Source organism: Rhea americana, unplaced genomic scaffold (genome assembly GCF_003343005.1).
Source record: "Rhea americana isolate MKP2758 unplaced genomic scaffold, rheAme1 scaffold_10, whole genome shotgun sequence".
NCBI classification, from domain to species: Eukaryota; Metazoa; Chordata; class Aves; order Rheiformes; family Rheidae; genus Rhea; species Rhea americana.
In genome coordinates, this window is record NW_028185039.1 from 8347696 (window position 1) to 8359277 (window position 11582).

The window sequence follows — 11582 nt, forward strand, 5'->3', positions numbered from 1 at the left end:
GCCGTGGAGCGGGGCGCCGAGCGCGCTTGGCACCGCTTGCAAGGCTGGAGAAGGGACAGGTTCTGGGGGAGCCGGTTTTATCTGCTGTTTGGCAGTTAGGTTAGTAAATTATTCCCGTGCTTGCGTGTTGCTCTGCTTTGCCTGAAAATCCATCGCTTTGTATGATTTCCCCCCAAATTGCTCCCATGGTGATGACGGGGGAGTGCTCTCCCTGGGCGCCTCTGAGCGATGTTTGCGTTGGGAATAGCGTGTTCTATAATGTAAACGAAGAGAGGCGGTAATTTAATAACAGTTCAGAAATGCGCAGGGTGTCTTGGGAGGAAAGGTTTTCCTTTCAGCTCCTCCACTTCAGTGTTTGCATTTACTGAAAGCTTTCCATGGATCTGCATAGTGCCCCAACGGAGGAACGATACACCGGAAACCCAGATACTAACAACAGCTAAACATGCCTTACCGCGCTTTTACCTGAGGATCCGTGCTGCTTACGTGTAATTAATCCAGGAAAACTGGTACCATGCAAACTTGGTGCTGCAAGATACGTTATTTGTTTATATTTGATATTGATACAAATAATTTCCTTCTGTATTTTTTACACGAYGCTAAATTATTCAGCTTAAACTTACGATGACTCTCTGGTTTTCAGTTTTTCATTTTTCATAAACACGTCAAATAAYTACTGCAATTCACTAAACAGGAAACAATCTGCATTGCAAATTCAGACCTACCATTGCATGCTTTAAAACTGGTATGAAAATGTAATATTTAAGCTACAGTGGTATAAAATAGGAGGAAAATCACTAGTTTTGCAGGATCACTATGTAAGATGATAGAGTAAGAAATAATTAAGATAACTTTAAAGTCCTACTTAGGATCGTCATCTTACCTTCCTAACCAATTAAAATGATCCCCTACATTCCTTTTAAAATGTATTTCATATAATTTCTTGCTTTCTGCAATAATGTTGTCTTCTAAACAAATATGCCCAAAAAGTCCTCCAAGTGGAAGATTGATTTCATCTTCTGTTGATCCCTATCTTTGCATTTTAATTAAAAAAGTGTACTTTTTTTACATCACAAGTGCTTTTTTCCATAACTAATTACTGTATTTTTTTTCCCCTAGTAGGCAAAAACTGCTGCCAGGTTTTACCTCAGGTGGTGCAGCAGCTGTGAATATGCCCCAGTGATCTAATGGAAAAGCTGGAGACAGGAGACTAAGATGTCATGAAAATAGCTGAGGATAAGGTTTAACGATGCATATTTCTATAATTTGTTGGAACTGGATGGGAAATGTGCAGTTCTGAAGATAGTGACTGAATTATAGACTCAGCACACTAATGAAAAGGCATTAACTGATCAAATGAGAGCACAAGAGAGAATCTTTTGAACAAGAGCATGGGAATGCTGGAGTTTGGTTMTCCTATAATGGCAGAATTCTATATATACAGTATACAAAATTCTACAAATATACCAAAGTCAAGAATAAGTTTAAATAAGAAGCAAATGAAAGATTATTTATTTATGGCATGAAACATCCTGGGAGATGTTTGTTTTGCTGTAAACTGTAGGCTCAGGTGCAAGACAGAAGGAAACAAAAATTTTAATTTGTTCTTTCCTTTTTTTTCATTATTTTTTTTGTTTAGATGGCTGTGTAAGAATCCGTCTAAGAAACTACCACAGAAAAATCAAATCAGTTTGAATATAAGCAGAAAATTACTTCATCTTTTCCAGAACTACTTCTAACTTTTTTTTTTTTTAACTCAGATCGATGTAGTGTCTTGGGATTTTCATGCTTTGAGACTTATCTGTAGAATAGAATTTCCTTTGTATAAATGTTTTTGCATTGGGTAAGTGTCATAGCTTCCTTCTGTCCTCAGATGATAATGTCAAAAGGTAGGGGCCATCAGAAAAGAAAAAGAATAGGTTCTTGATGTGCATTAAACCACCTCCTGTATTAGATCTGTATTCCTAATTCAGTAATGACTTGGGTAGATAACAAGAAAACATCTAAATGAAAATAACTACATAAATCTTTTTTTAATTACTTCAGTTTGATTTTGAATGTAGAAAAGTAAAACTTAAATTACAGAATTTAAGTGTAATAAAATACTATGCCTGCATAAAGGAAAACAATAGTAGTGCTCTTTGGGAAGAACGAGAAGATTTAAAAATCCCCAAATGAGGAGTTWTTTAGATGTTTAAGGAGATAATACTTGGATTCTTTAAAGTTTTACTTATTTGTTGTTTCTTCACTAAAATTACTTTTATTGGCTAAATTAAGTGGATACTGTACTATGTCCTTGAATATTTTCCTGATAGACATTTAAATATCTGCTAAAGTTCCTGAAGCTACAGTTTGCTTGTAATCTTCCATCTGTTTCAAAATCATTGTAAACACATAAAATCAGATCGTGAGCTGTTATAAAAGTATCACATGAAATCAGCAGAGCTGTATGGACTTTATTCAGATGAGAATCTGACTTGTGATGTTGGTGTCTGAACTTTTCCTGAACCCTAGATTGTGTTTTCACTATGTGATTGCTGTTTTTCATCATTCTACTCGCATGTTGCTATTAATTGCCTAATTTTGGCTGAAGTTCATGTTCACAATTACGTAAAAAAGGATGCATGCAATATGGATGTGAACTTTACAAAAACGTTTAGTCAAAACTCCATTTTTAACATACTTCTCCAGCAATACRATTACAAAAAAAGGCTTTATTTTTAATATATTACTCATCTTGTCAGATTCCTTTAATTGTGACCGAGTCCATTGTATGTGAGACCTTTGCTCGCTGCCAAAGAAAGACGTATGACTTTGCTGTAGGATTGCTGTAGGTCAAAATCAGGGCTATAAATAAATCTTGTGTCTGTACTTGCTGATTAGAAAGGTCACGCTTGGTACTGCCCATGTGCGATGTGTTTTGCCTTGAAAGGTTCTGCCTTTTCAGCTGCCTTGTTGATGAAGTTCTCTGTGATGCCCACAGGATTGGTATATCCAAAGGCTTTTTTTTTTTTTTTTATAATAAGGAATTGTTCTACTGCATTAGTAGCCATAAACCATACATATAAGTGGTTTAGACTGAAAAGGTATGATGGAAATAAATTATTTACTTTATTCTAAAGGATTTTACTTATTTAGWATTTTTAGTGTAATCTGTGTATGTATATCATAGGTAAAAAAGAATAAGATAAGAGCTGGAGAGRAAAACTCAAGTATTTAAATTTAGCTTTGCTTGATAGTACTTCTCTATGGCCARTTGGGAAGCTACAGCAAAGTTGGATTCATGGTATTGTCTCTCGCTGTCTAATTTACTTTGTAATAGTAATTTCATAAATAAACTATTAAATGCTGACTCTGAGCAGATTTTCTGTGTGATGGGTTTCTTTAACTGTAAGTGTCCCCAAAGATTTTTTTTTTTTTAAGTATAGAATGCAGGAAATTGCTCCTAGAAACATTCAGCAATAAAATTCTGCTATTTCAATTCTCTTCCCAAACATTTTTTTTATAATACCCATAGCTCACTTTTCTGGGTTTAACCCAAATACACTGGAAACCTGGCACTGACATTCAGAGTGCTGTCTTTGATGTGACAAATATGCCAAAGCAGATGATTTCATTAGCACCAGGGCTGTGCACTTTGTTACCTTAGATGTCAGTCTTCATGATTTGACACCAGTTATAAGACTGGTATCGCTGTTAAGCTGTAGAAAATCTTGGTGTCAGATTCTTAAGACTCTCAGAGTGATAACACTCCTCATCTTCTTTATGAAGAACATAGAGATGCTCAGAGTTTTGTGTGAATAGATTTCAGTAGATAAAATACCGAACTTGGAGAGCTGAGTTGCCATCCTCAGTAATAACTGGATGCTTAACACCACCCTGCCGTGAAACCTAAGTCAATTAATCTGTTTCTGTTCCCTCAACTGTAAAATAGGATAGTAGCTCATAACCACATTCATAAAACTCTTTGTATTAAAAGCACCATATGTATTCAYCATTCCTGTAAAGAATATGTAGAAAATCTCGCGTGATCAATATCTTACTTTTTAAATCATAAGCTTTTCTGTCAGCAGTAATTTATGCATTCTATGTCTGATGTACATAAGTCCTGTTGTCACTGCTCATTGGGAATAAATTACAGAATCACAGAATSRGTAAGGTTGGAAGGGACCTCTAGAGATCATCTAGTCCAACCTCCCTGCTCAGCAGGGTCACCTAGAGCATGTTAGACAGGGTTGCATCCAGGCGGGCCTTGAATATCTCCAGAGAAGGAGACTCCACRACCTCTCTGGGYGACCTGTGCCAGKGCTCCGTCACTCTCACAGGGAAGAAATTCCTCCTCACGTTCAGGCAGAACTTCCTGTGGTTCAGTTTCTGCCCATTGCCTCTTGTCCTGTCACATGGGACAACTGAAAAGAGTTTGTCCCCGTCCCCTTGACACCCTAGTGTCATTTTGACTTCAGTTGTGAAGTCAAATGAAAATAAAGAATTATATAGCTGACTGTGCATACTTTGATACTCAAATAATTGTGATGCAAACGAATCTAGAACATAACATTCAAAAATAAATTTAGCTTTTACCTCAACATGGCAAAAGTAAACCTACAGAGACTTTCTGTTGTGCCAACAAAATATATTACTGTACTGCCTGTTTTTGATAGTTATTATTAAAACAWTAGGCAACTGCAATTGTGTTCTATAAAATGTTATGAATATGGTAAAAGCCTAAGACAAATACTAGAAATAAGTYGGTATCCCTTAGGAAGGCAATGTAGCTACCAGTTGAGGAATTTAAGGCCATGGTTCAAATTTACTTCTATTTAACTCCTTCAGGAGGATACAGGCAGCTTGCTAGTGGTCCCTGGAGTATTTTTCCCTTAATTCTACATTGGGCATTAATGGACTGTGATTGAATGTTGTATGAGTGGTAGTGAACTCAGTGTATGGGAAAATAAATCTGGTCTTCCAGAGTTTGACAGCTTCCATCAAAGTCAGGTGAACATGTGGAAGCTAGATATCTCTCAGAAATAAGGTCTGGGAATATAGTGCTTCCTAGTTATTTATCTATTTATTTATATACACAGCATGTGCATTATAATTTATTTTCACTTTAACTTTAAAAATTGCTATGAATTTACTGGTTCATGCTAAAGTTTTGATGAATCTAAAATTACATGCTGGAGATGAGTTGCTTAACAGTGAGCAGCTGTATCTAGGGAGCTTGTGCTTCATCAGTAAGTAGTCATTTAACTTATTGTTGTCTTATTCAAGCGGCCAAACAGTCAGAAATTCCCTACATAAATATACGTATCAATTTTTTGGCAACTATTTTACTTACTGACAGTCAGTGTTGTTAATTCATGATATGAATAACATGAGGCTAAGAAAGTTCTTTGTATGCAGTTAAAGTTTGGTAACCACAGTGGACCTAAGAGAGCAGAAGAACTAGAGGTATCCTTTTCAGRCTAGTCCAAAAATAGTAATCTTTCACTGCTTTTGATATTCTAGGATGTGATGTCCACGTTCTTCCAGTTTGGGGCTTCCATCCAGCAGGAAGCTATCGTCATGCTGAAGATCATGCAGGATTATGACTGGCACGTGTTTTCTCTGGTGACGACCACCTTCCCTGGCTATCGAGACTTCATCAATTTCATTAAGACCACTGTGGAAAATAGTTTTGTGGGCTGGGACATGCAAAACATCATTGTACTCGATACTGCCTTTGGAGATGCCAAGACTCAAATCCAGCTGAAGAAAATTCATTCGTCCGTCATCCTGCTATACTGTTCCAAGGATGAGGCTGTCTACATACTGGATGAGGCTCGTTCTCTGGGCCTTACTGGCTATGATTTTTTTTGGATAGTTCCCAGCCTGGTTAGTGGTAACACAGAAATTATCCCCAAGGAATTTCCTTCGGGACTCATTTCAGCATCTTACGATGAATGGGACTACAGTTTAGAAGCTCGCGTGCGGGATGGCCTTGGGATTATTGCCACGGCTGCATCAGCCATGCTGGAAAAATACTCCTTCATTCCTGAGGCAAAGACTAGCTGCTACGGACAACTGGAGAAAAATGACCGGCCATCTCACACATTGCACAAGTAAGGCTTATATTGGTGTTTTTTTTTTTTTTTTTTTCCTCTCCTCCCCTCCATAACCTTGGTAGTTTTTCATTTTAGTGCTTCTATATTTTTCCTTGAAGGAGAACAGCATTTTTTGTTAATCCCATCATGCCCTTTTTAAGCAATGGTTTTCAGATGCTCCAAAAAAATGTGTGATAAGGCTTGTTGCATTGCTTACTGCGCAAACAGAAATGTGTTTCTGTTCTGTGGAGAATAAATACTACTCAGTCTGATGGAGAAGATGGGAGAACTTAGTCCCAAGGGAGTACGAAACTAAGTTAGTAAAATCATGCCTTTGTTTACGTCATTGCCAAACGCTATGAAGGGCTTCTCTGTCTCTCTGCAACTCCCACTTGCATCTGGAGGAACYTGGTAATATTTTAGAAGAAAAGAGATGTGCAATATTTTTTAAAAGTCTCCCTGGAAATTACAGAAGTATGAGATTAGTTAGGCAGCTTTTATCACCTAATAACTGAAATCCCTCACTTGTGCTTGTGAGGATTTCATTTTTGTCACCTCTACTAAAATAACTGTAAAAATAAATCTGCACTAATCCAAGTTGATATGGATGTTTTCTCAAAATGCTTCATATGGAACAAACAAGGTTTAAATCAGGATTCTCTGCTTTTTTTTGGCTTTTAAAATTATCCCTTTGATGTCGTACTCCTCATTACTTGTATTTAAAATGTTGCATAATACATGCTGTGCAGTAAGATATTTCTTTATCTGCTTTGTGAGAGGCAGTAAATAGAATTTTGCATGTTTGTTGTATAGCTCTTTACAATATCTTGTATGGAAGATACTAAGCAGTATTGATGCGGTCTGCTTGAACTGAATATTGCAGATGAAGCTTTTCCTGGACAAAAGCAGGATGGAACTGGCACAAGAGGAAACAGTGCTGATTTCATGTAGGAGCACATGCATACTTAGATTAGGAGTTGACTGCTATATGATGTCCTAAAAGAGTAATTTTTCCYCATGAAAATGGCATCTTTATGCATGGCATTCTTCTATGCTCTCTTCAATGCGAAGTCCTGCTAAGCGAATGGATTTTAGCATTTCATACACGTATTTCGTAAACAATGGGACTAAACTTCAGGGAGTCCTTTTTGGAGAGGACTTGCCTTAACTATGATGTTTTCAYTCTATTTGTTGTTTGTTTGGTTGTTTTTGTTTCCCCTTTCCTAYTTCTAAGCCTTTGTTTCTAGAGCTGTAGAAAATCACCAGTGGAGCAGCAGAAAATCGGCGCTGCTTCCTTGCTGGCCGCTTGCCCCGGGCGGTGACGGTGACGGTGACGGGCTGCAGCTCTGGGGGGRCTCCGTTCCCCCACAGCTCCGGGCAAGGTGGTTGCAGGCTCATTTGTCTCGGGGCAGAGCACTTGAGAGGCAGTGCCAGGATCTGCAGTGAGTTTGTGATCCTTAAACAGTTCCTTTTTTTTCCTCAACGTAAGTGGTGAAAATGACAGGTAAACACAAGTAAAAGCAAACAACATCCCAGTAACTGAAATGCTGTGCCTTCAGAGAGAGAAGTCTAGTATTAAYGCTGGAACTCCAGTTTCTGTGAATGCTGAATTTTATTCTGCTGTCAGTTAGAAATGTTTGCATTAAAAATGCTGTGGTTCAGYTGGATGGCCCGTAAATGCTCAAAGCTCTTTTGAAAGAGGCCTCTACCCGATATTGTTGGTAATGCACTACTATGGAGTTGAATTAAGTGTTCAATATTCAGCATTAGCTATCTTTCTTCGAACATTTTTTTTCTCCTTGCATTTGCATGGCTACAAGAATAGGGCTTGTGAGTGTCAGGGCAGTGAGATTAGATTTCAGCAGGAGCTTCTGCAGCCTGCAGAGCATGAGGCACGTGGACGTTCTTACTAACAGGAGAAGTTGTAATCTAGCGCATGGTGTTAATAAAATCACTTTGCCACGCAAGACCCGCTGAGCTGTGAAGTGGGCATGCTGTTCCTGTGCAGGAGATTCTTTAAGCTTCTCTAACGCCACAGGAACAAGAAACAAACTGTTTTTAATTTAGAAATATCTAAATTGCACTAAAATGAATAAACTTTAAATAGTCCTTCTTATATAATTCCCCAAGACTATTCTTGTCACGTATAATCTGTAAGAAAAACAAATACAGACAAGCATTTAGCACAGCTAAGTAATCTGTGGGYGCTGACCAGTGTCTCCACGCCTAGGTGAATATTCCCTTCCCTCATCACTGAAATTTCTTTCTTACGTGGCAGTCTAAATCCGCACTACAAATCAAAGGCTAAACTGGAATTTTTGTRCTGAAATGTAATCTTCAGTTTCAGGCCGCGGAGACTGTATTAAGAAGCGAACTTGAGCAAAGGATTTTGGAGCACACTTTAAATGAGAAGGGCTAAAATAATTGTAAATASATGATGGACCTAAGATCTGCTATAGTGTGTCTTGCTGTCAGAGCTGGGGATCAGTGCCARAGAAGTGAGATTGCATGAAGGATGCTGCAAAACCAAGCTCAAGAATGGAGAGGAAAAGAGGATTTTAGGCTCCATCTATTATTTTGGCAGTCTAATTCAGCTTTAAATCCAGAATACTGTTCTAAGCCMACTCCATAATAGCTAATTTGCTCATAAATGGATGGAGGTAACTCTTTACATACTGCTTCCTGCACCTAGATAGWGACTCTGTTTATGAAAAAATTACTAATTTTATGAATTCTCTATTTATGAAGAAATTCTACTATGTAAAGAAAGCTATGAAGTGCAAGCTCCTTGTCCCTCTTTCTATATCAAATCCTTAGAGTATTGAATTGGCTTCTCTCTCTCTTTCTCTCTCTATATATATATTTGTAGCACACAATTTATCCTTCCCTTACCACTGCAATTCTAAGATGCTTTTATTGGCTGTGTAGATTCAGCAAAAATGCAAGTTCCCTTTAGTTTATTGGAATGATCTGATCAATCTTCATTTCTGGTACACATGGGAAGACTAGAGTGTTTCCKCAGGAATAAAGGATTAAAAATAAAATCCAATGTTCATTTTCAACACACAAAAAAAGTGTGTWTATATATGTGTGTATGTGTATGTATACACATATGTAGGTTCCCATCTAGATTTTTACCTGGCCTAATAAGTAGCTGAGGGGTACATCAAYGGTCAGCATTTGCTGAGCCCACTAATTTGCTAGCACCTTCTTTTCCTGTCTGTGTAACACCAAGATCCCAAGGCAGAAGATGATCATTGTGTGAAATGCTGGCACTAATGTAGCAGAGCAGATAGAATTAGTAGTTAGTTAATGCAATGTCAGGTGAGCAAATACACTCTGTCCCTCTATCAAAAAGCCCCAAACATCTAAGCAAACAAATAGCAAAACAAAATAGCCCTGCCAGTCCTCATGGAAAATTCTGCACCTTCATGAATAAAAATGCTTCTACTTTATCTAGTTCAGTACTCTGATGTGTGTAAAAGCCATAACCCTGGGAGAAATAAAAACACTTCCAAGTTTTCAGTCCTCGGGCTGAGTATGACAAAGCTGTTGTCCTACTGTCCTTCTCCTGAAGAGCAGAGAGACGCATCTGTCCGTCGGTGTTGACTCTGCTGTGGTTACCTTTACTTGCATTCAGTTTATATCTACAAGGAAATACTGCTCAGGATTTGGATGCTCATGTTACTTCCAGCAGTGAAGCTGTAGGCCAGGAAGGTCCCCAAAGTGTGCTCTTGCTGCGGGCAGGCTTAATTTCATATTCTTCCCAGCCGTGGGCTCCTTTACGCATCACTACCCTGGGGAGTCAGAGACGGGGAGGCCGTGAGTGGTTTTGCTTGCACAAAGACGAATCTCTCGGCTCTGGATCCTTTGAGCTCAGGGCCAGATAYGCTCGTGTTTGCTGATCCTTCCCTGAGTCATCCTGCTTTAGGAATTCCTTTGTGAAGCTGGGCTCCGTGGGAGCATGTTGGGAAGGTGTGAGCTGCTGTTGCTGTCTCTCCAAGGCCGTTTTCTCATCCTTGCTCTTGTGCTGCTGCTAGCTTGTACGGTGGCTATGAAGCAACTCTTTCCTCCTGTGGCGAGATGTGCTGTCTGTCAAGGCCTGGTATTCATTCCTCTAGTTCAATATTTTGATTCCATTTTTTAGCAATGACAGATAAATTTTCCTCTTTTTCTTTTGAGTAAGATCAAGTATTACATGGACACAATGGCTTGATGAATAATCCGGCAAATCTATTTAATGTTTTCATGCATAGAGATCAGCAGCCAATTTACAGCATATTTGTTCATTTCATTAGGTCCTGTCAAAGGCTTAGGAAAAGCAAGTATCATCTGCTTTATTATATGATTGAAGATGCATCATTATTTAACTAATTATATATGAAGCAAAAAGCTTTTKAACTAGTTACATGCGTCCTTTGCTGAAAAAGAAATATTATTTACATTCACCTAACACTCTCCAGGTTCTTCTGCTGTTATTTCCCATTTTTGTGATTCTCCTGTGCTTTTATGGGATTCAGTGAGTGTTCATAGGAGTATGTTGTGTGCAAGGTGATGGCTGGAGACTGCAACCCTAGTTTTAGAAACGACATACACTGCTTACATGTTATGGAGGTAACCAGCTGATTTGTTTTCAATTTAGGACTTTATTTCTGGTAACTCTAATGTTGACTATGTTTCAATTTTTGAATACTACTAAATTTCCTTTTCCCCTATTTTTTGCWACTGCATATGCTGCCAGACTAGGCTTTTTGGAAATAGAAATGCAAACAAGGATGACTTACCTAAATGGTTAAATGCATGACTAAAGCTGTAGACCAGTAGCTGAGCGCTGATGATATATGGGTGTGGAGAGCAGTGAATTTCTGGTGTGAACATTATATTGAGGTGAGGGTCTTAAATTTAGCACCAAACTATCAGTCCTACCAAGCTGTAAGCAGCTGATTTCAGACACCCTGTATGACAAGCATTTTCAATGTGATCAGTGTGAATAAATGAGTGAGATCCTCAAGAAAAATCTTTGTCAGTGGTAGGAACCCACTTACTCCAAGTTGTTTGTGTGGGAAATAACTTCTGGTCGGGAGACACAGTAGCGTATTTTAGTGATTTGATTGGTAGACAGTGACTTACTGTTGAAGAGCGTATTTAAACACTAAAAACTAGATATTTGCACTTCTATTGATTCATGTGCTGCAGTTGCCCTTTTCTGTAGTATGAAGGCATTTTCTGTATAGTTGATTATTCAGCTAGAATTCAATTAGTGAAATTGTTGTCATGTTCCTCTGAAAGTAAAACTAAACCTTGCCAGCTACAAAATAGGAGATACAGAAAAAATGCTGGTTTACTAATAAAGTYGTTCAATATATTATTGAAAATATGTATCACAATTTTCTCCCAGCTTAGGCGACCTTAGGAAGTAGGAGGTACAAAGCAGTTACTGCAGTAGTCTCTCTTAAAACACTTTCCCCATTTTGTAATAGTAAAAAAAAAAAAAAAAAA

General features: G+C 38.2%; 1 protein-coding gene across 1 annotated transcript in view; it reads left to right on the forward strand.

Moving 5' to 3' along the window:
* The window catches only part of GRIN2A (glutamate ionotropic receptor NMDA type subunit 2A), a 177071-nt gene that overhangs the window by 96034 nt on the left and 69455 nt on the right, over positions 1-11582 (forward strand). The window contains exon 2 of the mRNA XM_085300716.1: positions 5509-6101. Coding sequence (XP_085156842.1) covers positions 5509-6101 — 593 coding nt within the window. The remainder of the gene's footprint in view (positions 1-5508; positions 6102-11582) is intronic.